Source organism: Geotrypetes seraphini, chromosome 8, assembly GCF_902459505.1.
Source record: "Geotrypetes seraphini chromosome 8, aGeoSer1.1, whole genome shotgun sequence".
In the NCBI taxonomy this organism is placed as follows: domain Eukaryota; kingdom Metazoa; phylum Chordata; class Amphibia; order Gymnophiona; family Dermophiidae; genus Geotrypetes; species Geotrypetes seraphini.
The window spans coordinates 66,820,698-66,847,640 of NC_047091.1; the positions used below are offsets into that span (position 1 = coordinate 66,820,698).

The 26,943-nt window shown below is 45.3% G+C and overlaps 2 protein-coding genes across 2 annotated transcripts in view; one reads left to right on the plus strand and one right to left on the minus strand.

Annotated features, from left to right (window-relative positions):
* LOC117365367 (solute carrier family 22 member 6-A-like) overlaps positions 1 to 25,569 on the plus strand; it is a 49,613-nt gene extending 24,044 nt beyond the window's left edge. Inside the window, exons 7-10 of the mRNA XM_033955732.1 lie at positions 6,254 to 6,468; positions 15,176 to 15,284; positions 21,089 to 21,292; positions 23,351 to 25,569. Coding sequence (XP_033811623.1) covers positions 6,254 to 6,468; positions 15,176 to 15,284; positions 21,089 to 21,292; positions 23,351 to 23,423 — 601 coding nt within the window. The 3' untranslated portion in view covers positions 23,424 to 25,569. The remainder of the gene's footprint in view (positions 1 to 6,253; positions 6,469 to 15,175; positions 15,285 to 21,088; positions 21,293 to 23,350) is intronic.
* LOC117365368 (solute carrier family 22 member 6-A-like) overlaps positions 1 to 26,943 on the minus strand; it is a 130,275-nt gene that overhangs the window by 1,546 nt on the left and 101,786 nt on the right. The gene's annotated exons all lie outside the window — the stretch shown is intronic.

The window sequence follows — 26,943 nt, forward strand, 5'->3', positions numbered from 1 at the left end:
TTTTATCAAGGCGCGCTACGGGGGTTAGCGCGTCGGACGTTTCATCACGCGCTAACCCCCGTAGCAAGCTTAAAAACTAACGCCTCGTCAATGGAGGCGTTAGCGACTAGCACGGCAGGCGGTTGAACGCGTGGTATTCAGCGCGTTAACTGCCTACCGCACCTTGATAAAAGGAGCCCCTAGTGTAAATACACATGCCTAAATTCGGCACGGATCAAGCGTATTCTATAAAAAAAATTGCAGGTCATTTTTAGAAACGCTCATGCCCCATGCAGATTCCCTCTGTAAAAGAGCTGAGGTTAACAATGTCTAGGGATAGTATATTCCACTGTATAGGGCCTAGGGAATGGAACAGTCTCCCTGAGTACTTTCGTCAGCAACGTAACATACAGAATTTTAAAAGGTCGCTTAAACGGCATCTTGTTTGCCAAATGAAATACAGGGTATGAGACTGTGTAGTTAATAAGGATGGTCACCTATGTCTTTTATTGTTTGTATTTCTGCATTGTGCAGATAATAGTGTCTTGTATTGTTTGTCGATTTATTGTCGATTTTGCATGTAATTTTGTAACCCGCCCTGGGTAAGGGCGGGATATAAATAAACAAACCAAACCCCTTTGAGATCCATACATTAGAATTTAAGTGCACCACTTTATAGAATACGTTTGTGCGCGTAAATTCTAATTAGTGCCAATACTTGCTTGTAAGAGGCACTAAGTGGCTTGTTAAACAATTAATTTGCACGTACACTTTGGCCGTGCACAACTTTAGTCTCCATATATTGAATCCGGGACACTGTGCATATTTCTCAGTCATCTCCTGGGTGTAGAACCTCTACAAAACTAAAAACACTGCCCACACTTTTCCCCTGAGTGTACAGTAGAACCTCTTCAGAATTAGAACATAAGAACATAAGAAGCGCCATCTCCGGATCAGACCCTCGGTCCATCAAGTCCGGCGATCTGCACATGCAGAGGCCCCTGCCAGGCGTCAGTGGCGTACCTAGGGTATGTGGCACCCGGGGCCCATCATTTTTTGACACCCTCCCCCCCCCCCCCCCCATGTAAAAATTTTTTTTTTTTTTTTGCAATAACCATGAAATGGAATAAATGGTCAGAATAGAAACAGGCAGTGAAAATTTTCTTTTATTGAACCTCATATATGTAACCATTATTCCAAACATAACATAACATAAATTATGTCTAAATTGTCATGACATTAGAAGTACATATAGAGTAGTTGCAGGTGATGCTTGGGACAGTTCTGATTGTGTTAGTTCGGTTTTATGTGTTTTTTGAATAGAAGGGTTTTTATTTCTTTTTGAAGGTTTTGCAGTCTGTGGTTGATATCAATTGGTTGTAGAGTTGGGGGTCGAGTGTTGCAGCTCGAATGGCTAGGAGGTTGTCGAACAGTTTTTTTCTTTTGACGTTTTTGGTTGGAGGGTGTGTGAATGGTGCACAAGTTCTCCTATGTCTGTTTGAAGTGGATTGAATTATTTAGCTGAAGAAATTAGTTACCCCCCCATTCCACACACATTAATTCTCTTCCATTTTTGTTCCCATTATAAAAAACACTGATAAGTTCCCAGAAAAAAAATACATTAAAATAAGAAGTGAAAACAAAGGCCCCTACAGATGAGAACATAACATAAGAATAGCCTAACTGGGTCAGACCAATGGTCCATCATGCCCAGTAGCCCATTCTCATGGTAGCCAATCCAGGACACTAATACCTGGTCAAAACCCAAAGAGTAGCAACATTCCATGCTACCGATCCAGGGCAAGCAGACACTTCCCCCATGTCTTAATAACAGATTATGGACTTTTCCTCCAGGAATTTGTCCAAATCTTTCTTAAAACCAGCTACACTATCTGCTTTTACCATAACTTCTGGCCACTTCATTTTTAAGTTTAGATCTTTCTTTTCAAACAGAGACCTTGCTAGATGTCAAATACAGCACAAGGTAACTTCACATGGACTTAGCTGTGCAGGAAATGTGAATCTCCTCATACACCCACCATATAGTGCAAAAATGTGCAAAGGTCTGTTTTTTTCTTTCAATCACTACATAGCCTAATGCCACACAAGCAGCGCTGTTACAAACATATTCTGTAGGTCAATGCTAAGGATAACAAAGTTTCCTTCCTTGGACCAGAAGGAGATAAACCACTGGAAGAGATCCCAAAACAACACCCAAAGACCCACTCAGTGTGTGAATCAGTTGAGTGGAGTGGACTAACTGGGGGGTGGAAATGGGCCCGGAGTTTGCTCAGCAGAATTTCCCAGACCACCTCTTCCTCTCAACACATTGACACGCTGCCACCATCACCACTAGGAACACTTCACTGGGTAGGCCAGCTATGCTATAAACTTTATAAAACACATTATTATATTTTCTTATAAAGCACATATTTTAACTGACCTCTCTGACATCTTCAGCCTTTCCATTCACAAAAATAGAAGGAAGAAAAGTTCCCATTTCCTGCTGTCTCATGTCCCCGGCCTATACAATATTTTTTTTCTGCAGACCCTTCAAAAGTCTGACCAAATCCTCGTTTCACTTGCATTATAAAGTACTGAGGATGCCATCTCTCCCCAATCCCAGGTCCTAAAGTCTAAGACAGTAGCGCAAACTAATGCTGCCAGATACAGGAAAAAAAAATTTTGATTCGATTCAGCCCTATTGAATTGGTTTTTCAATTCGATTTTCCTGCTCAGTTGGGTGATTTTTTTCAAAACTCCTGGTGGGTTTTATAGCTTTTTCACCCCCTTTGGCTTCTCCTAACCACACTGGCGCTGTGGTGTAAATAAAATAAAGAAACAAAAAGGACTTTTCCTCTTTCTGTTAAATCCTAGCTCACGTTTGCAGTCCAACACCAGCTCTGGCAGGATACACATTTCAAATCTGACATGTTATAATCACAAAACAGAAAATAAAATTAATTTTTCTACCTTTTGTTGTCTGGTTATATTTCAAATCTTGTTGGTCCAAGGCTCTGGTTTTCTTCTGATAACTTGCTTGCCAGGGTCTCCTTCTTTCTGCATGCTAACCATCCATCTGCCAACTCTGTCCTCCCTTTCCATTTCCCTTCCCTTCCCAGGAAGTCTGGTATCTTTCCTTTTTTTCATCTCCCTCCACAGATCCACCTTTTCTTAAATACCCTTTCATCCGGCATCTCTCCCTCCTTCCCCACCATCCCAGAGTCCACCATCTCTCCGTTTCTTTTCCTAATTACCCTCCTATCCAGTATCTCTATCCCTCCTCCACACCATCCCTTGTGTCCAATTTCTCTCCCTTTCTGTTCCTTCCCTCCCTAAATCCCATGGTCCATCATCTCTCTCCCTCTCCTCTATTTTCAGACCCATTATTTCTTCCCCCCCCCCAAAGTTTGGCATATGCATGTCTCTTTGAACACCCCCTTCCCTCCGTGTACTTCTAAATCATGGTCCCCCCCCCCAAAGGCCTGTCCCCCCTTAAAGGTCTGCCTGTCCCACCTTGAAGGCCTGCACCCCCCTTGAAGGCCTGTCCCTTCCCCTTGTAGGCCTGTCCCCCCCTTGAAGGCCTGCCTGCCTGTCCCCCCCTTGAAGGTCTGCACCCCCCGAAGGCCTGCACCCCCCCGAAGGCCTGTCCCCCACTTGAAGGCCTGTCCCACCCCCTTGTAGCTTCTCCCCCCCTTGTAGGCCTGTCCCCCCTTGAAGGCCTGCCTGCCTGCCTTTCCCCCCTTGAAGGCCTGTCCCCCCTTGAAGGCCTGCACCCCCTTGAAGGCCTGCACCACCCCCCTCGAAGGCCTGCACTCCCTTGAAGGTCTGCACCCCCCCCGAAGGCCTGTCCCCCACTTGAAGGCTTGTGCCACCCCCTTGTAGCTTCTCCCCCCCTTGTAGGCCTGTCCCCCCCTTGAAGGCCTGCCTGCCTGCCTTTCCCCCCCTTGAAGGCCTGTCTCCCCCTTGAAGGCCTGCACCCCCCTTGAAGGCCTGCACCCCCCCTTGAAGGCCTGTCCCCCCCCCCCTTGTAGGCCTGTCCCCCCCCCTTGTAGGCCTGGCCCCCCCCCCCTTGTAGGCCTGTCCCCCCCTTGAAGGCCTGCCTGCCTTTCCCCCCTTGAAGGCCTGTTCCCCCCCTTGAAGGCCTGCACCCCCTTGAAGGTCTGCACCCCCCCAAAGGCCTACACCCCCCCCGAAGGCCTGCACCCCCCTGAAGGCCTGCCTGCCCCCCTTGAAGGCCTGCACCCCTTGAAGGTCTGCACCCCCCCCGAAGGCCTGTCCCCCCTTGAAGGCCTGCCTGCCTGCCTGTCACCCCCTCCCCCTTGAAAGCCTGCTTGCCTGCCCGCCCGCCCCACCCTGAAGGCCTGATGCCCCGACCCACCCCGAAGGACCGCTCGCCCCCCTGGCCTCCCCGCACCACCTATGAAGCAGCCGCAGCAGGATCGCGAAGTCAGCGTCAGCGATCCCTGCGCTGCTTCCTGCGCCACGGTCCCGCCCCTCCTCTGACGTCAGAGGAGGGGCGGGATCGCGGCACAGGAAGCAGCGCAGGGATGCTGACGCTGACTTCGCGATCCTGCTGCGGGCTGCTTCACAGGTGGTGCAGGAAGGTCAGTGGGGCGAGCGGTCCTTCGGGGGTGGCGGGGGACTGAACGGCAAGGCCGGGAACACCCCCTTAGGGCTGGCACCCGGGGCGGCCCGCCCCCCCCGCCCCCCCCTAGGTACGCCACTGCCAGGCGTACACCTGGCGTAATTTTTAGTCACCCATATCCTTCTATGCCTCTCGTAAGGAGATGTGCATCTAGTTTGCTTTTGAAACCTAGGATGGTGGATTCCACCACAACTTTCTCTGGGAGAGCATTCCAGGTGTCCACCACTTTTGCGTAAAGCAGAAATTCCTGATATTTGTCCTGAACTTGTCCCCCCTTAGTTTCATTCCGTGTCAAATTGGACAATGTAAATAATTTTTTCTGCTCTATTTTGTCGATTCCTCTCAGTATTTTGAAGGTCTCGATCATATCCCCTCGCAGTCTCCTTTTCTCAAGGGAGAACAATCCCAGATCCTCGTATTCCAGTTTCTCCATACCTTTTACTAGCTTCGTTGCTCGTCTCTGCACCCTCTCCAGCAGTTTTATATCCTTTTCCCGGGTTTATAACCTTTATGATCAATTGTATACATAGCAAACATTCTTCTTCCGAATTTAGAATCTCTTCAGAGCTAAGCAAACTGAATGCCCTCCTCTCTTGAGTGCTGAACTTCTTCAGAACTAAGTACATTGTCCTGGTGTCATAGAATCATAAGAGCATAAGAACATAAGAGTTGCCATACTGGGACACATTGAAAGTCCATCAAGCCCAGTATCCTGTTTCCAATAATGGCCCATCCAAGTCATAACCTGGCAAGATCCCAAAGAGTAAAACAGATTTATGCTGCTTATCCTAGGAATCAACAGTGGATGTTCCCAAGCCCAGCTTGAGGCACACCACTGGTAATATCCCTTTCTTCAGACTGATCTCCATTGACCACTACCCTATGTCGTCTTCCACTTAACCAGTTCCTGACCCAGCCTGTCACTTTGGGGCCCATCCCAAGAGCATTCAATTTATTTATTAGACATCAGTGTGGAACGCTGCTAAAGGCTTTGCTAAAATCTAAATATACCACATCTAGCGCACTTCCTCTACCCAATCCTCTGATCACCCCTGAGCTGTCTCTTCAAGCTTATGAGCCCTCGCTATTTTATCCTTTCCTCGTAGGGAAGTAGTCCCATTATCTTTATCATTTATTTATTTTATATAATTTAAAAAATGTATTAACCGCCTATATCAAGGATCTCAAAGTCTCTCCTTGAGGGCCGCAATCCAGTCGGGTTTTCAGGATTTCCCCAAAGAATATGCATTGAAAGCAGTGCATGCACATAGATCTCATGCATATTCATTGGGGAAATCCTGAAAACCCGACTGGATTGCGGCCCTCAAGGAGGGACTTTGAGACCCCTGGCCTATATCTAGGCGGCATTACAATAATAACATGCATAGAATATAACAAACAAGACTTTTACAAACATCTTGGATTACAGATGAATAAGCGCATCTTAAATAGATCTTCACAGTACAGTTCATCTTAAAACCAGCATTCATTGTTTCAACTTTTCATTGTCCTTCTTGGTACATTTTTAAATCACATATGTTACTAGTCACAGTTAATGTTTCTAGTTTGTTGAGGTCAAGTCCCAGATAACCATGAGACTTTTCTTATTCTCTTTACTATGTGCAGGTTCTCTACCAGCTTTTCCTATTATGGTTTGGCCATGGATCTTCAGAGCTTTGGAGACAATATCTATCTGATCCAAGTCATCTTCGGAGCTGTTGACATACCTGCTAAACTGATTTGTGCTACAGCAATGTGCTACATTGGACGCCGCATAACCCTGAATGCATCACTCATCTTGGCCAGCCTTGCAATATTAGCCAATATATTTGTACCAAAAGGTGAAGATTAATTTTCTTTTTACTAATAAGGACATACCATGCTAAGTCATTGTGGTTAGGTCCAAGGCAAAGGCCAATATGGCCAACATTGGCCAGTTTGAGTCACAAGCACGCAGCAAATGCTAAAACAATAAGTCTCACCTATACAATGGAGTCAATCAGGAGTTCCCTAATTATAGTCTGGAGAGCTCTTTTTTTCAGCCCAGATTTTCTCAACAGTGCCCAAGCTCAGCGAAAAATTTCATTTAAATTATGTTTTTCGATAATTTTCAAGGCAACTACTGGCACCTATAAAATCAGCACCAGAATTGTGCCTCTGTAGGTGTGGCTAAAGCCGTGAGTGGCGTTAGGCGCCATAAAGCACCTACTGAGGCACGATTCACATCAAAGGTAGGCATCGGAAATGTAGGCCTGGAAAAACCTGGCCCACATTTCTAGCGCCTACCTTTGCTGGAAGATTCTCTAACCGGCGCCGTTGCGTTATTGACATGCAATAGGTGGCTGCCTTTAAGGTGACTGCTGAAAACGGCACAGGTTAGAGAATCCAGGCCTTCCTGCCTACAGCTGAATCTGGCTTCTAGACAAAACTTTAGGGGGTCAATATTCAAAGTGATTTTAACCAGGCAGGAGAAATTTGGAATAACCAACAAACATTGCAAAGCAGAGTGAAGAGCAGTGGCATAGTAAGGAGGGGGTGGTCCACCCAGGTGCCCCTCCTCCTCTCTGTCCCCCCCCCCCGCCTCTTCCTAATCCTCCCCTCACCATGTACGTGCCCCCTTCCCTTCCCCAATACCTCTAGTTGAAGTTGTTTGCGGTAGTTAACAAAATGCTCCTAGCAACCCCGTCGGCTCTCCTGCTGATGTCACTTCCGACTAGAGATACGGGGGGAAGGGAAGTGGTGATGTGGTAGAGGGGTCGGGGAAGGAGGGGGGGCAGAAATGAGTGCGGGGGAGGCATGTTACCACCCCAGGTGCCTCTCACCCTCTCTACGTCACTAGTGAAGAGATTGCTGAGGTAAATATTTTATAAGATTATTTGATAAAAATGAAGGGAGACCAGAAGATTGGATCTAGTGAGAATTTTATATGGAATCCAGTAGTCTACAGGAAGCCAGAAAAGAAAAGTGATGCAGTCATATTTTCTCCATCCACGATTTTCAGTGACACATAACAGGATAATTCTGCTGAATGCAAGCACTAAGGGCCTGATTTTTAAATGGCACCTAATTCGGTAGGCGCCTAGGAAAATGGCACCTACCACGTCATTCAAAGTTAGGCGCCGTTTGTAAAATCATGCCTAGCAGCACTTAAATCTAGTTAGGTGCCTTTAGGCGTCAAAAACATAGGCGTTGGTATTTTAGGCCAGGGTTTTCTTGACCTAAAATACCAGTGTCTAACTCAATCCACGCCCAAACTCCACCTCTAACCATGCCTACTTTATGTGTAGGCGCCTCGGTGTAGACGCCTACATCCAAGTTGAAGGCCCCCACTGAGTTAGGTGCCTACTGACAAATTAATTTTTTTAATTGTTTTGTAATTGGTTTTTAATAGCTCTTTCAATTAACAGCACCAATTTAAAAAAAATTAAGTGCACCCTGATCTAGGTGTTTATCGGTAGGTGTCGTTTATAGAATCAGGGCCTAACTGTCTAAGCCTAAACCAGCTATGTAGTGGGTTTAGTGGAGTCTCAGTGCTTATCTAGTTAAGGCCTGAATATCAGCATTTGACCAGTTAAGTTAACTGGCCAAATATGACCGCATAAATAGAAGCCCTATTTTTGGCTAGTTTAACTCAACCAGGTCAAGCTGAATGTCGGCACGTAATTGGTTAAGTGCTGGCCCTCTGCACTTGTCTGGATATTCAATACTGGTACTTGGGCATAAATGCAATGGTAGAGAAAAATTACTGATTGCCTCTAGGTGAATATTTGTCCCTTAATATAGCAGTTTGTAAGACAACAAAGATGTCAGGTATCCCGGGCTTCACCAGCCAAAGAAGATTAATGGTAATGGGGCACAGCAACAAATTCAGCAAATTCCAGTGGGGATCCTATCCTACCTAGCCCAGCAAATTTCATGGAGATCCCAACCTTCACCAGTGATTGCAGTGATTGCAAATGTGATGTGTATCCCTTCTCTTGAAAACTTCGGAGGTCCATGGAGGAAGTGAGACAGCAGGAAAGTGTAGTTAATTACTTGTAATGTAGGTTCTCCGTGAACAGCAGGATAAGTCAGCCACATATGGCTTCCACAGTGGCGTACCAAAGGGGGGGGGGGAAGTCTGCCACGGGTGCACGGCTTGGGGGGGTGCACAGCCGGCCAGGTCCAGGTCTTCCTGTCCTTCCTTTCCCCCGGCCGCGCCACTATGATCTTGCCTCCCCCCGCCGACAAGAAGTCTTTCCGACGTCAATTCTTACGTCGGAGAGGACGTTCCAGGCCAGCCAGGCAGTGATTGGCTGGCCCGGAACGTCCTCTCCGATGCAAGAATTGAAGTCGGAAAGACTTCTTGTCAACGGGGGGAGGTAGGATCGTAGCGGCGCGGGCCGGGGGAAGGAAAGGGGAGAGGTGCTTTTTTTTTTTTCCACGGCAGGGAGGGCAGGATATAGGTAGGCAAGCTGGCTGGCTTTAGCGCGGCAGGGAGGGAGGGAGATAGGTAGACAGGCAGGCTGGCTTTGGGGGTGGCCAAAATCTGGAAAGTAGTGAGGGGACATAAGAAGGAGGCACTGGAGGCACTTTCTCAAAGGACCCTCAGCCACAAGAGGGCATCCGTTCAAACTCAAGGGTGGGAAATTTCATGGCGACACCAGGAAATATTTCTTCACTGAGAGAGTGGTTGATCCTTGGAACGAGCTCCCGGTGCAGGTGATCGAGGCAAACAGCGTGCAAGAATTTAAGAGCAAATGGGATGCCCATGTGGGATCCCTTAGAGGGTTAAGCCAAGGGAACCTGTCACCAGGAGTGAGATCCCTAAGATAGTAGACTTGGGGGTGGGTCAGTAGAGTGGGCAGACCTGATGGGCTATGGCCCTTATCTGCCGTCATCTTCTATGTTTCTATGTTTCTATGGACACAGGACGGAGGCACTGGAGGCACTAAGGACACAGGATGGGAGCACTGGGGGCACTATGGACACAGGACGGAGGCACTGGGGGCACTATGGACACAGGACGGAGGCACTAAGGACATGAGAAGGAGGCACTGGGGGCACTAAGGACACGGGAAGGGGGCACTGGGGGCATTATGGACACAGGAAGGAGGCACTAGGGGCACTAAGGACACAGGACGGAGGCACTGGGGGCACTATGGACACAGGAAGGAGGCACTGGGGGCACTATGGACATGGGACGGAGGCACTGGGGGCACTAAGATCTTGGCCTCAACACTGATTAATGATGGTAGGAATCTGACTTCAAAATCACTATTACGATTTGAGCTGTATGTAGCAAATCAGGCACTGGGGGCACTAAGGACATGGGAATAGAAAGGAACAATTGTTGGGCCTGAGTGCAGAAAGAAAGAAATTAAAGAAAGGATACACAGTCAATTAATAGATGCCCCTTTTGATGAATAAAATAAATGGTCAAGTTACCTCTGACTTACTTTCTCTGCAGCAGAGTTGGCAACCATACTGATGTACAGGAAGGTCCCGCGCTGACTCGTCTGCCGACTCTGCTCTGGAAGAAGTAAGTTATGTCAGATGGGGTGGACCCGGCAGACGCTGTCATTGTGAGACTTTGCCACAACTCCCTGTATTTGCTGGGTCCACCCCCTCCGACGTAACTTACTTCTTCTGGAGCAGAGTCAGCAAACGAGTCATCGCGGGACTTTCCAGAATGCGGCTGCTGAGTCCGCTCCAGAGCAAGTACGTCGGAGTGGGTGGACTGGCAGCCGGCAGCTACAATTATTGTGGGACCTTGCTGCATGAAGGGAGAGAAAGGAGCAGGATTGCTGGAATGGAAGCGTGGTGGAGGGAAAGAAAGGGGGCAGGGTGGTATGGAAGGATGGTGCTGATAGAATTGATGTACAGAGAAAGGGGAGAGACATAAGGGGGAAGGATATTGGAGGGAGAGAAAGGGGCAGATGCTGATTGAAGAGGGGTGGATAGCGAGAGAAAGGGCAGACATTGGATGGTAGTGGAGAGCCTATGCTGGATGGAAGTGCAGATGGGAGAGATAAGGGAGAAAATGCAGGAAGAAAAAGGGAGGAGAGAAAGAGGGGAGCAGACGCTGGATGGAAGTGGACAGAGAGAGGAGAAGGTACTAGATGGAAGGGTTGGAGAAAGAGGGTACATGATGGAAGGAAGGGATAAATAAAAGGAGGGCACATGATGAGAAAAGGATTGAGTTAGGGAAACACTGGAGGGGTGAGGAAAAGAGGTGGCAAGCTTTAGGTAGACAGTAAAAAAGGACATTGATGAGAGGGTAGTAAGAACGTAATCTAGACAGATGCAGAAAATAAATTGAAAAGGAAAATGAGGGAAAAAAGGGAAAGAGATTGCAGAGGAGAGGTGTGGGAGAGGGAATGAGAGGAGAGAGATGCCAGACCAATGGGGGCATAGAAGGAGAGAAGATGCCATATAGGAGGAAGAGAGACGGCAGACAGTGGATGGAAGGAAGAAAGTTACAAGAAGATGAGGAAAGCAGAAACCATAGAAGACAAAGGTAGAAAAAAAAATTTCTATTTATTTATTGCTTTAGGAGACAGACATGTGTCACTGTTTCTGTGGTGCACTGTATGCAGAGTCCATCTTCTTACTGGTTCAATTTAACCTTTGTCTATGTATTTCTATTTTATCCCCCCTTTTACAAAACTGTGGAGCTTTTTTTAGCACCAGCCATGGTGGTAGCAGCTCTGATGCTCGGAATTCTATGAGCATCAGAGCTGTTACCACCATGGCTAAAATCCACACTACAGTTTTATAAAAGGGGAGGGGTTAGTTTGTGATAACATATTCCATACTAGGCGAAGGTGTTTTCTGTGTTCTGTGTGTTCGAAAGACATGGTTTTTTGTTAGGATTGACTGCAGGATTGATCTGTGCTAGTCTGGCTTGTTTAGTTTTACAATGGGTGTATTGATGTTGTACTGCTCACTGCATATGTAAGATGCTGCCTTTTCCTAGGTACTCATGTGTGATGTGTAGCTTGTTACTAAAAATCATGTTTTTCGTACAGATGGGGGGGAGGGTCAAAAAATGATGGGCCCCGGGTGTCACATATGCTAGGTACGCCACTGGGCTTCCATTCATTGGATAGCTCTCTAATAGCTCAGAAAGATTTTTATTTTTTTTTCTCTGACCATGTGTGGTGCCGGGGCCCTACCTGGCATGCTCGGGCACTACCCATTCTCCTCTGCTCTCCCATATTCCCTCAGGATGTTCCTAGCTATGACCAGATTGGCCCTAAGAGGAGGTAGGTGGGTTTTGTGGCTGACTTATCCTGCTGTCCATGGAGAACCTACATTACAGGTAAGTAACTACACTTTCTCTTAGGACAAGCAGGATGAGTCAGCCACATATGGGTGTCTCAGCTGAGGGATGCGTGGATTAGCCTTGCTGTGCTTTTGCGCCCTGCGCATTCCTCACCTGGCTGTGTAGGCCGAGCTGGGCAGGATAAAAAGCAGACCAAATTAGGTTGTGTGAATATGGCTTTAAAGAAGTGATATGGGTGCAGCAGATGGAGGTAGTACAAGGCAATAACTTGAAAACAACTATCAAGCACCACTTAATCAACATCTAGTATAGACAGAGAGCACCTGGTGAATTACTTAATCCAGGGGTGCCCACACTTTTTTGGTTTGCGAACCACTTTTAAAATGAGCAAGTCAAAATGTTCTACCAACAATAAAATTTTTAAAAACACAAAGTACGCAGAGAAAATGCTAATTATCATTTGTATTCTGGGTTTTTATCAGAGGTCAAGGCAGATGACTTTAAAATATGCAATGCCACCTCAGTAACAACTATTCAAAAATAGACAAATATACCTCCTCCCCTTTGACTAAACCACGATAGCATTTTTTAGCGCAGGAAGCTGCGCTGAATGCCCTGCACTGCTCTCGATGCTCATAGGCTCCCTGCGCTAAAAACCGCTATTGCAGTTTAGTCAAAGGGGAGGGGGTATACTTTTCTATTTTTGTATAGTTGCATAGTGCTAAATATAGACAGCAGATATAAATTCTCTAAATTGAAAATAAAATCATTTTTCCTACCTTTTTGTCTGGTGATTTCAAGAGTCTCTGGTTGCACTTCCTTCTTCTGTAAAGCCAATATTTCTTTATTTCTTCCTTTCTTTCTTTCTCCCCCTGCCCCCCTCAAGCCATCGTGCTGATTTCTCTACTTCTCCGATACTTTCCCTACCCCAATCCCCAAGCCACTACGCCGATTTTACCCTGCTGCTTCCCCGAGCCAGGCCTGGCGCGTTTAAGCGCCGGGCACACAAGACTTCTTCTCCAACATCAATTCTAACGCCGGGGCTAGCCCAGACCTTCCTCTCCGACGTCAGAATTGACTTCGGAGGTGAAGTCTTGTGAGTCCGGCCCTTGTATGCGCCAGGCCTGGCTTGGGGAAACAGCAAGGATAAAAAGATTGCAAAGGCAACGCGATCAACTCGCATTGCCTTTGTGATCTACTGGTCGATAGCGATTGACCATTTGGGCACCCCTGACTTAATCAATATCTAGTAGAAACAGAGAACCTTTGTTCAACACTTAGTTAACATCTAGCTGACATTTAACAGTTAATGCTTAGTCAACTTCTAGCTGACACTTAACAGGCAACACTTTGTCAACATCTAGCTTGCAGGGCTGTGAGGTGGTGACTCTAGCCTACAAGTCTATCAAAGAGTCACAATTTGTTTCTCAAGGCTGTGATTGGTGTGGGGACTGAGAAGGCTCCCCTGGTCTGCGGTCATCTTCTATTGACTTTCAGACCATGATAGTGTGGCCCCTCCCGGGCAGTGCAGCCTCCTACTTCCCTTCCTGGGTGATCGAGGTTGAGGGTTGCCCTGGTGTAAGAGCCACTTGTAATACAATTTGCCCGAATGCATTAGGGACTTGGAAGGCTCTGTCCAGGCAGTAGTGTTTGGTGAAGGTATGCATCGAGGACCATGTGGCCACGTTACAGATATCTTCTATTGGTGTTCGGTGCAAGTGAGCCAAGGTGGTGGCTACAGCCCTGAACTGGTGGGCGTGGGCTCCCGTTGGCAGTTCTAGTTGTACTCTTCTATAGGCAAAGGATATACACTGGGTTATCCAACGCGACAACATGCGCTTGGTGACCGGGAGGCCTGGCCTGTTGTGGTAGTAGAAGACAAACAGTTGAGAGGCTTGTCGGAATCATTGTGTCCTGTTGCGGTGCATGGCTAGGGCCTATACACAGTCCAGGGAGTACTGGTGGCATCGTTCTGAGCCTCCCTGTGGTTGGATGTAGAGCACAGGGAGGTACAGGAGCGAGGGGGCTGCACTCCTGCCTCCGAAGACCTCCAAATGGACAACCAGGCTGGGCTGGAGGAAGGGGAGAGGGGTACTGGACCTGCAAGGAAGGGCTGGGTTGGATGGTAGAGGGCACGAGAGAGAGAAAGAGAGATGCCAGGGTGGTGGGGGAGGGGTCAAGAAAGAGATGCTAGGATGGTGGGGGAAGAAAGAAGAGGGAGAGGTACTGGATGTCCAAAGGGGAGACAGGAGTGAGCGAAGAGAGAGAAATTCTTGCTATACCCCTGGGGAAGGGGCCTACCAGGGGACAGGAAGGAGAAGAAGAGATGCTGGCATATTGAGAAGCAGGCATAGGGGCACCGAATATTATGATGGATAGGGGAGGGAGATGCTCAACAAGGCAGGTTTGGTGTCACAGGAACTGGAACTATAGGCATTTCAGCTCAAATCTATACATAGGAATTTTGGGGCTAAATTTAATATTTTATTACCTTCTGAAAATCACTAATTTCCTGTGCCCCAATTCTACTCTGGTGATCTGCTTAACAGAGACGCCCCTCCCAGTGCTGGATATTTAAAGCCATTGAATAAAATTTTTCTTTTGGGCCCCTCCCATGTCATAAACCAGTTTATCATGTGTACATTGCAAATACTGACATATTCTAATTAATAAAAAAAATAATTCTACATTTGTTGTCTGGTAATTTTACTTTTGCAATCATGTTGGTCCCAGTCTCTGGTTTCTGGTTTCCTCTGTCATTATTTAATTGTCTTGTCAGTGTCTCCTTGTCCTTTTTTCTCCTTGTCTACCTACTCAGGTATGGTATTTTTTTTTTATTAATCAGAATATGTCAGCATGGTGGTGGTAAATCTCCAGCACTGAGAGGGGCCACCCTTGGCGTCTCTGTTAAGCAGAGCGCCACAGTAGAATTGAGGCACAGGAAAGTAGTGATTTTTTAAATATTAAATCTAGCCCCCAAATTCCTATGTATAGATTTGAGCTGAAATGCCTATAGTTTCAGTGCCTCGTATGTAAACTCATTTGTGCTCTCAATTTTTTAATGTCTTTTTAAATAATAGGCTGTATTTTTACCATTACTATTTTGTACTTCACTGATTGTCCAGTTTTTCTCTTCTGTGGAAACCGCCTAGAATTCTTTTGATTAAGGTGGTATAGAAAAATAAAGTTATGTTATGCTAACATGATCTCTCTCACAATCAACTTTATGCCATCAATGATATAGAAATCTGGATTTTCTATTCCCCCCTTCCCCCCCACAGATATGCATATACTACGCACCTCACTGGCTGTGTTTGGCAAGGGCTGCCTCGCCAGCAGCTTTAACTGTGTCTTCCTGTATACCACTGAACTATACCCCACTGTCATCAGGTAAGGATCTGAGGCCTCACTGTGAGAATGTGCATTTACAAAATCCAGAGGAATCCAAATTCTAATCCCAAATTCATAGCAGCCTTGACTTTATTTCTGTTGTACCCTCCCTCCATCCTTACGCTAGGGCTTAGGTTGTAAATTCATTAGGGAAGGAATCTCTTAAAGCTATGATTTATGTCACACAGTACTGGGTATATTAATCTCATTATGGGGACAAATTTTAGAAGCTCATGTTGCTGCAAAATACACAAAGAAAGAAATATTCAGCTAGACAATTGCCTCATACAGTTCTGTATTGTACTGGGGTCTGGACCATTCACAACAGAGTTAATCCACTCCACTTCGTTCTCAGTTCCAGGAAACCCAAGCACAGGTGTTTGGCAGAATTTAAAGCCTTTTCTAATCACTTCTTTCAAAATAAAGTCTCTGAAAAATTCCTCAGTATTTTTAAGTAAGTTTCAGATTGGACCCACCTTAGGACAGTGGTCGTCATTAATTTTTAAGCAGCAACTTGGGATTCTAACGAACTGAAGGAGAGCTGTTCAATTCTTTCCCTTAAGGAGGCCATCTCAACAGCCCATCTTCAGACTTCATTGGGGAGTATTCTCAAGGTTTTGCTTAATTTCCAAATGTATTCTCTTGTCTATTGAGAAAATCCTTGTCCTTCAAACATGTGCTCTGGCCCCAATCTACTTTCCCCTTTCTGTCTTGAGCCTGGGTAGAGAGGCAGAGGAGCTGAAAAAAGACAACCAGGAAGGCCATGAGGGTTGCTAAAGAGGTCTCCAGGGGTCGCCATTGGCCCCGGGCCTTGCATTGAAGATCACTGCCTTAGGAAGTCTTCTAAAATTTCACTCCCTCTCCGGTCCCAGAGGGGAACCTCTAGATCTCAAAATCTGTAGCCAGGGGCTTAGCCAGATGGCTCATTGGGGGGGAGAGAACACCAAATGTACTCCCCACCCCGCATCCTTTCCCTCCTATCCCCTTCCTGAATGCAAATTATAAATGCTTGAGATAGCAGCCAGAACTTTCCAAGCAATGCAGCCAGCAGCATTTGCTGACTAGCCAGGTACAGTTAACCAGATACTGTATATGCTTAAACTTGCAACTTGCCCCAACATAGCATAAGAACATAAGAATTGCTATACAGGGCAAGACCAAAGGTCCATCTAGCTCAATATCCTTGCCAAACCAGGTCATGAATATCAGACTGGCAGGATCCCAAAAAGTAGCAAGTTTCTACGAGGATAGAAATTAGGGCTCTTCAGCTTAGGAAAAAGACAGCTGAGGAGGGATATGAAAGAAGTCTACAAAATTTTGAGTGGTGTAATAGGTAAATGTGAATTGACTAAGTCTAGCAGACACTTAATAAAGTTACATAGTAATACTTTTAAAAGAAATAGAAGAACATATTTTTTTTCAGAGGATGCAGCAAAAATGTTTTGGGCAAGTTCCTGGAAGAAAAGTCCATAGTCTGCTATTGAGATAGAAGTGAAGAAAACCACTGCTGTCCCTAGGATTGGTAGCTAGGTTGCTATTATTTGGGATTCCTGAATCTTGCTACTATTTGGGATTCTGCCAGGTACTTATGACTTAGATTGGCCACTTCTGGAAGATAGACTATAATGTCTGTCTCAGTGTAACTATTCTTATGTTCTTATGCTGTTTTTATGTATCTATCCCAGGGATAAGCAGTGGCTTTCTCTAGGCTGGCCTTAGTAATTGTTTATAGACTTCAGCATCAATTTTACTGTATAAATTGTTGCCTCTTTTTAGGCACCAAAAGGGGGCACAATTAGCATTAATTCTATACAGTTTAAGGGTTCACCTAAACATTAATGCAAAGCCATACTGGTACGTCAAAAGTTAGGCACACCTGCCTATAACTGGTCAGTGGTTAGCAGGAAGAGTATTGCGTAGTGATTAGAGCTACAGCCTCAGCACCTGAGGTTGTGGGTTCAAACCCACGCTGCTCCTTGTGACCCTGGGCAAGTCACTTAATCCCCCCATTGCCCTAGGTACATTAGATAGATTGTGAGCCCGCCAGGACAGATAGGGAAAAATTCTTGAGTACCTAAATAAATTCATGTAAACCATTCTGAGCTCCTCTGGGAGAATGGTATAGAAAATTAAATAAATAAATGACCATACTTAAGTGTACCATGCAATGTGCATAACTGATCATAATCTACATCAAGGTTGTCCAACCTTTTGGCTTTCCTGGGCCACATTGGCCAAAAAAAAATGTTTCTGGGGCCGCACAAATGCGCAAACGCTGCAGCAAGACAGAGGAGGGAGCCGGCAAGACGGCAAACACCCGGGGGCAGCAGAGGAAAACACTGCATCGCCCTTGACCGGGGCCGCACAAAATACTTCACGGGGCCGCATGCAGCCCTCGGGCCACAGGTTGGACACCCCTGATCTACATGTTGCATGCATCACCTGGTGACACGACTATGATACATCTTTGATCTGCTCACATGTACACCCCAGACAGTTGTACACTAACCCCCAAATTCTATAAAATCCACCTAAAATTAGGTGCCTTCATCGGTGTAGCTAGCCAATGTAAGTGCCTCTATCGTAATAGGTTAAATTGGTACCAGTTAACATCTCGGTCACTGATGTAATTAAGGGGCAATTCTACAACTGGCCCTCCATTTAAGCACTCTGTAGAATACATGGTAGGAGCCTACAGTATTCTATAAAGGTACTTGGGCACTCAGGTTCTGCTAGCCGCTAGCGTAACCCAGTATTGACACATCTAACAGTTTCAAGCTTGCAGTTACACCCATCATAGAACTGGCATAAGTGTGAGATCCTAAATGCAGCAGGATTGTGTATAATTTACAGCACAGTTCTTCAACCGCCGGTCCGCGGACCGGTGCCGGTCCGCAGAAAATTCCTGCCGGTCCGCACAGGACCGGCGAGATGGACGCCGTTAAATTTCCTGCCCTGGTGGTGTTCGGAAATCTTCTGTTCCTCCCAGCCTCGGGCGATCAAGACAGGCTGCCGACGTCGGGCATTCCCTCTGTGAGTCTCGCCTATGCGGAAACAGGAAGTTGAAACAAAATAGGTGGGACTCAGAGAGGAAAGATCCCAATATCAGCAGCCTGTCTTGATCGCTGCCCCTGCCGAGTCACTGAAGAGGGCCGCGGAGAAAGTGCAGGCAGAGAGGAGATGGTCAGCGTGCGCGGGGAGGTCAGCATGTCGATTGGGGCCATCAGCAGCGTTTGTGCTGAGAGTCTGCCCACGTGCAGGATGCGGCGGGTAGGGGCCTCCAGCTCGTCTTGGGCGGCAGGGCCTGCGGTGCAAAGCTGTTTTTTGCCGGCTTGGGGGGGGGGGGTCGCGAATGTGCAGGGCACAGCAGGAGTAAGATCATGGGGAGCCTTCAACAGTGACTGTCTCCTCTCCTAGCAGCTCTGTACTTACCAGGGCAGTGATTCACTTTGGCAACTTCCCCTTTCCTCAGAGGCGGCAATGGACCCAAGGCTGCCTAAGGAAATCACTGCTGCAGGCAAGTACTGAGAGCTGCTGGAAGGAGAGGAAGCCACTGTTGGAGGCTGGGAAGCTGTTGGATAAAGGGAGAGCTGCTACTGCACCTGGAGGGAGGTAGAAAGAGAGATGCTGCTGGGAGGGGAAGAGGGAAAGGGATGGGAAGAGAGCTACTGTTGGATAGGGGGGAGGAGGGAAGGGAGAAGGAAAAAAGGAAGTAAACAGCTGGCAAGGAGATTAGAGGAGGGAAAGGGGAGAGACAGGAATGAGAAAGTAGAGAGAGATTGATGCTGGAAAGGGGGTCAGCAGAGAAATGAGAGAGGGATAAATATGCTAGATCTGGTGTAGGAGAGATAAAAATGAAGAAAGCAGTGAAGCTGGAATGAATGATGTAAAAAGGAGAGAGGAGGCACAGGCTGGATGGAAAGGGGAGAGGAGCATAGAAAGAAGTCAGATACATATGGAAGGGGGAGAGGCCAGACAGTGAAAGGAACGGGCAGACGCTGGAAGGAAGGGTGGAAAGAAGTTGAAAGCAGAGACCACAAAAGGTAGAAAAAAATCATTTTATTTCTATTTTGTCATTACAATATATCAGATTTGAAATATATATCCTGCTAGAGACATAACTGGGGACTGCAAAGCCTAACACTATTCCTATCATGTGTGACTGCAGTATTCTGTTAGCATGATATTTCTGTGTAGCATTCTGTAATAATTTGGCTTGTTCAGTTTTCTTGATAGTAGAGGGGATATATGTGAAGGGGAGGGGAGACAGGGGTTTTGTTGGTCCTTGCTCTGAATATTTATATTTATAAAATGACAATTGTACAGAATATTGTTTCTTTTTATATTTTAATAAAATACGTTCAATATAAAATCATAACTGAGGCTTGTGCAGATGGGATCAGATGGTTTGTGGGGACCGAACTTGCGGAGACGGGGCGAAAATGTGTTTTTTATTTCGGTCTTAGTAGTTTGCCGGTCCACAAAATAATTCTTTTATTTCTGCCGGTCCACGGGTGTAAAAAGGTTGAAGAACACTGATTTACAGTATTCTGTAAGATGTGTGTGTGAGCCCCGCCCATATTCCCATGCTCTACCCCAGGGATCTCAAAGTCCCTCCTTGAGGGCCGCAATCCAGTCGGGTTTTCAGGATTTCCCCAATGAATATGCATTGAAAGCAGTGCATGCACATAGATCTCATGTATATTCATTGGGGAAATCCTGAAAACCCGACTGGATTGCGGCCCTCAAGGAGGATCTTTGAGACCCCTCCTCTACCCCATGTGTTCACTCCCTTGCATTTTCATGCTATGTAAGGCACATCAGAATACATTTACACACATAAGTGCTAGTATTCTAGACATTTATGTTGCAAAAAGTTTGAAAATACAGGTGCCTAGATTGAAGATTTTCCTTTCAATTGATTGGAAATGCAAGACAGCCTCACTTGATAGTACCAGAGCCCATGTCTGAATCAGACACATTACTACCAGGATTCACAACAAAGGCGACCTTGGGTGCTCAATTTTTTTATTTTATGTTATTAGATTCAACACGTTCATGTTTTTGTGCATTCAGCAGCAGACACATACGGATCATAAGAGAGTATATGCTTTTTTAAAATGATTTTTAACATCCAGGACATTGTTGAAAAGATGAATAATCAGTTGACAATTTTTCAATTTCTTTCGCACAAATACCATATAGACTCCATATAGGCCACAGGGCTGAAACACGTACATATCAAGCCTAATAACATAAAATTTTAAAAATTGTCGCCTTCGCTGTTTTTCTTGCCTTTTACCTTGAGAAGGTAGCATCTCCTGTTTACCTATGTGACCACCAGGATTCATGCAAGAATCATATACTCATTACCACAAGAATCGATGCCTGAATCACATATATATTGCCATCAGGATCCATGTTTGAATCGCATATGGGTTGTCACTATGATCCATGCCTAAATCACACAGATAGTTGAAGAAAGGATTTCTATTGAAAGGTGCCAATAGACAAGGCCTAAGAAGTGTGATTTGACTTTCTATTCACTAAACCTGAATAAGATAGATTTGTGTTTCATGGGCATGCATCACATCCAATGTATTTTTTGTTATAAATATGGCAGAATTATCTTGTCAATTCAATTAGCAAGCTTAAGACAGGTCTTAAGATCTATTAGCAGAGACCTGGGGTGCCATCAAGTACCTGAAGACTATGGTCTAGAGCTGTGCAATTGAGACCTTTTGTGATTTTGCCCACTCAGTGATTTTATATATTAATATTTTTTTCTTCCTCTGCTCTCACAGACAGAGTGGGCTGGGACTGGGGCAAACCATGGCCCGAGTGGGTGGTATTGTGGCTCCCATTGTGAAGATGACCAGTGAATATATGTCCTCCCTGCCACCCATCATCTATGGTGGAGCACCTCTGGTTAGCGGCATCATCGCCTGTTTTCTTCCAGAAACTAAGGACCAGCCTTTGCCTGAAACCATTGAAGAAGTGGAAGAGAGGTGAGGAGTGCTTGTGCTTCTGTTCGCTAATTTAGGTACAATGACCAGTTCCTCTTACACACACACATTATTAGTAATAGTAACTTTGAGATAGCGTGAGCAGGGGAAGGGCATGGAATCTCCACTGAAACAGTCAAGCCTCAGTGTAAAAGTAAAATAAATTTCTTTTAATGGTGGCTTCCAAACAAATATACACAGAAGCCTGTTCTCTTCACAGGTCTGGAGATTTAGGATTAAACTTATATCATCTCACATTTCAGTTCCAACCATCAAAAGAGACTGACTTCTGTCAGTTTACAGAAAGTCACAATGTGCACACAAGTATCATTTTAGAGTAAATGAAAAGGCCTGGCTCCTGCCAGATTACAAAAAACCACAGTGTTGCAGTGAAAACTTTTCCTACTATATGTAAAACCCCCTAGTGGTGATGTGATGTGATGCAATTAAATTACAATTTCATTATTACCGTACAATTAAATGTATGAGATGTTATAATCACGTTCAGATGTTTTAATAGGTTTCCCCTTCAATTCACACCAACAAGGAGGTTAATATTTAAATATTTGTATTTGTTTGTTGCAACTAAAATAAAAACAATGACTATTGAGGGTGGAAGATAACTAAATAAGTATGTCCAACAATTGTTATCAGATGTTGAAACAAGCCAAATTAAATTTAAATATAAATGAATAGCAAAGCTAATTTACTATTCATGTGTGATCAAGTTTACATTGATAACACAATATAGTTAATGATATTTAAACCTCAAACAAACATGTCATGCCTTCAGCTTAATATCATCTTTGTTCCAGAATATCCAGAACCACAGGTAAGTATTTGATTAGGTGACTCTTTTAAAACCAGAGAGTGTTTCTCAGAACCACAGTTCAATAATATACAAAATATATATATACAGTGTGTGTGTGTGTGCACACAAAAATAAAGTATTTTTTAAAATCCTGTTTTTCACCGGTATCACTGCTTTCATGATCTGGGTACCACTGAGTTATTATCCTGTCACCTGTCTGGAACCAGCAGCTTCTCTGAAGATCTAGATGTGTGTTACTAACTTATCTGTAAACAAATGAAAAGAAGCAAAACCCTAATCTCCCTAGATGAATGCAGGCTAACGTCAGTGTCTTCTTAGGCTAAGGCCATGTATTTCTAAATAGATGTGCATAAGAACAGATGATAATTTAATCCCTAAGCTGACTCTCCCATGAAAGGAAAAATGTTTCAAATATGAAATCAGCTCACAGAGTATCAGAACACACATTCACACAATATCTGAGCAACCTCAGTTTTATCTGTATATCCAAGTATCTTTGATTTAGAAATAATGAAACTCCTCATTAATTAATTAATTATTTATTTATTTAAAAAATTTCTAGGCCGCCTATCAACTAAGCGGATTACTAGTTCATATACATAATGCCTCACAGCTTCCTCACACAGAGCAGAGATTTAGTGCTGTTTATCAGGAATACTGACTGGAAACAGCTCTGCACCACAGAATTTCCTAGAATCCCAAGACAATAAATCATTCCCAAGGGCCCCCATCTCCACACCCCACTCCTTCCCTGATCCAGCCTGCCACGTATCCCCTCTTCCCTTTCCTTGTACCTCTAGTTGAACTTCTTGTTCGCGGAGGTCATCAACATGCTCCTCGTGATTCCGTCGGTTCTCCCTCTGACGTCACTTCCTATCCACGGCACCTGGAAGTAATGTCAGTGGGAGAGCCTGCGAGGTCGTGAAGAGCACGTTGTTGATTGCCGAGAACAACAACTTCAACTAGAGGTATGGGGAAGGGAAGGGGGGCGCGTGTATGGAGGGGGAAGAGGTGGGGGCAGAGAGGAGGAGGGGTTCCAGTACCCCCCCCAACATGGCGCCCAGGGTGGACCATCCCCTCATCCCTCCTTACTATTCCACTGTTTATATTCCTTGTAAATTATAACATTGTTTCAATTTGCTATCATGTATAACCATTCTTTCTGTATTTGTTCTTCTTTTCTTTTTCATAACATGGCATATATTTTGGGGGTGTCTTCTAAAAAAAAGACTGAATAAACTCAAGAATACTGAAGAAATGCAGGAAAAGCTGGACATTCCTATGTTTAAAAATGCTTGCTGACCACAAAGACCCAGTGAACACAAAGGATAAAGAGACATTTGGGGTTTTTGAGTATTTGGGAACCAGGAATGATTCTTCCAGTGACTGAAAAACCTTAAAGACCATAAAAGGAAGCCCATATGAAGCTGCAAAATGCTCTCCCAGTCACAGCATAGGATGTTTGGGAGAATGCCAGAAGATGTGAATGATGGCTCTCTGAAGCGAGTCATTGTTGAGCGAGAATGACCTTCTGGAAGATAGGAAAAAGCTTAATCATTTTTAAAGCGATGTTGTACAGCCCTCACTCCACATATTCATGTGCAGTTTTGACAGAAAGTTAAACATCCGACTCAGTTTCAATCACAAGACTCTCTTCTTAAACTTCCAAAATGATTTATTTACAGAACAATTGAATAGACAAAGAATTTACTGTAAGGTGAAAAGAAATTAAGGCTAGCTATACAGACTCTGGGGCCAAACGACTGTGATGAGACTTTCGCTGACTCCATGATTGATTGAATTCAGCATGGAAAGGTAATACATTCTTCATGTCTCAGGGAAATGGTGGCTGCAAAAGTCAGTTCAGAACTCTTTGTCTGAAATGGAGGTTTACTTCAAAGAATAAACATTTCTGCAATGTGCCTTGCCAAGGTTATCTGGGACAACTCATATAATCACATGCCAGAGCAGGGTAGTGTAACACATATGTATGGAATATAAGCTGTATGGACATGATAGATGTAGTTACATGCTAGCCTACTTAAATATCTCCATATTTAACACACATTTGTCCCACAGAGGGTCACAGAACTGTCCCTACATTCAGCACACATTTGTCCTGCAGAAAATTGTAGAAATCAGTTTACCCTAACTCCTGTTAACCGTGTCGAGCTTTGCGAATGTAGAGATGATGCGGTATACAAACCTAAGGTTTAATTTAGTTTAGAAGACAAAAGTGGATTCCCTGTCTCTTATTTCTCTTTCTGGAAGTTCTCCATGCAGTCTCTCTCTGCTGCACCTTACACAATGTTTCTAAATTAATATAAATATGAACAGGGGATCCTGTATTGCTCAGGACAGGCTGAACCAGCCCTGCCAATATCCTCTACCTTGACCTGACTGCAAGACCTCCTCTCCCTTTTCTCTGAACTGCATCATGACGTGCTACATTGTGCATTTGTTAGGTCTGCTGTATTTGAATGCTGTAGAAGGCATTTGGTTACCTGGACAGTGGTGGGTGTATTGTACAGGACAGGGTCAAAGGTATCAGCCACCTTAGGCCAGGGGCGTCAAAGTCCCTCCTCGAGGGCCGCAATCCAGCCGGGTTTTCAGGATTTCCCCAATGAATATGCATGAGATCTATCTGCATGCACTGCTTTCATTGTATGCTAATAGATCTCTTGCATATTCATTGGGGAAATCCTGAAAACCCGACTGGATTGCGGCCTCAAGGAAGGACTTTGACACCCCTGCCTTAGGCAAAATCTTCATCCAGGCCAAATCCCCACCCAGTATTCAACCCTCTCCCCGTCCTGTCTTTACCCCTTCCCCGCCCACGGTCAGCATCTCCTTATCCCTTTAACCCTTTCCCATTAGCCTAACCTCTTCCTACCCAATTGGCCAGCCTCTCATCTCTTTTTTTTCTACTCCCATGACCAGCATCTCCCCCTTTCCCATTATGCAACCAAACCTACTGTTGCCACTGTCCCCACCTCCTCCTAGACCAGCCAGAATTAAAAGAAGCATCAACGCTGCATCAGCCCTATGAGCACACATCCACACTGCAAGTGCTGTTTGTCCCGTTCCCCTTAGACTGGAACTATGCCTCATAGGGGTATAGGACAAAGTGGCACTTCAGCACCTGTCTGTGCTAACGGTGCCTGGGCAACACTCATGCTTTTTAAAAAATTTTCCAGCTAATCTCGGAGGGCAGCAGCATTTGCCAGCCCAGCAGTGAGAAGGGGGTGCAAAGGAAGCTAACTCCAAGTTCTGCTGCCCTAGGCGGACATCTATTCTGCCTAGTGGCTGGGCTGGCCCTGTGTTTATATGTAGATACACATCTGCACTCCCATATGGTCCTGAATAATGCTTCTTCCATTATCTTTTTTTAACTAATTGTTAATTTCTGCCAGTTTTATTAATAAAACCGTTTCTTTTTTTTTTCTAATTGTTTTCTGCAGTGTGTTATTGGTAGATGGAATAGCTTTTATATGAGAAAAGGCTTAAAAGGTTAGGGCTTGTCTTCTTGGAGAAGAAATGGCTGAGGTGCATAGCCTCAGGGCTTTTTTTGAGGAGGTACTCAGGGGTTTCCTTGATGAAAATGACCCATGAACCCCAAGTGTTAATACAAGAGCTCAGGGTCAACACACTCATGGATTCTGTGGCTGGTTGCAGGGGGCCTGGCTACTGTGGGTGGGTCTCTCGGTGATCACCCCACTCCTGTACAAGGGCCTGGTATTTGTAGCACTGGAACCTTTATTTTTTTATTATGTGCATCGCTTAGAAATTTTATAAGCCTTTTTATCAAATTTTAAATAAACTTGAAACCTTTTTTTTGCTAGAACAAATGACTGATAGCTAAAATAGATATTTTGGCACTTGACCTTCAGGTAGTTATCAACGACCTCCCTTAGCTAGTTCTCTCTTTCAGTACATCTCCTCACCCCGATGAGAGACAGAAAGAGAAAGAGAGACAGTGGTGGCAAAGAGAGGTGCTGAGGAAGAAAAAGAGACTACTATTTATAAATTTAGTGTAAAGCAATTTTTATTGAAGCAAAAAGAACACTGCAAAAATACAATCATGTGAAAAGAGTAACAAATCCCCCCACACCCCCACACCCCAAACCCTACTCCTCCCCAACCCACCCCCAACCAAAACCATCCAAGCAGCAGAAGGAAGAAGCACGAAATTGCCAGCCCAGAACCAGCAGCATCCCAACCCCGTGCTACTGGGGAGGCCCAAGCATCAAAGGCCAAAACATCATGCAAACAGAGCTCTGTACTCTGATGAGCCCTGAGAGGAACACTAGCCCCCCTACATCCACTCCCATTAAAACACGAAGAAACAAAAAAGAAAAAAAGAAAAAGAAAAAAGAAAAATAAAAATTAATAAATAAAGAAATTTGAAAATAACAACCATAGCCGGGGAGAGGCATCCACGGGTCCACGCACCCACCGCCTAGAACAGCTCAAATCTGCAACCTATTAAGAATTAAGCTCCGACTTCTTGGGGACAGTGAATAAATATAGGGCCCCCAGACACGCAGAAAAAATTTTTTTTGTCGAAAGGAACCACGCACCTGACTCCTCTCAAGTAACAGTAAAGCATGCAGCCTATTGCGCCATGCCCAATATGCAGGAGGATCCGCGGACACCCACGCAGTCAATATGACCTTTTTAGCCACCAAGCCCGCCTTCCGCAAGAATAAATTGCCGACTCCAGGCGGCAAACGAAAAGCCTCAAATTTATCTAAGAGAAACCCCACCGGAGTAAGCGGGATAGAACAGCCCAACACAGCCTCCAAATAACGGACTACCTGCC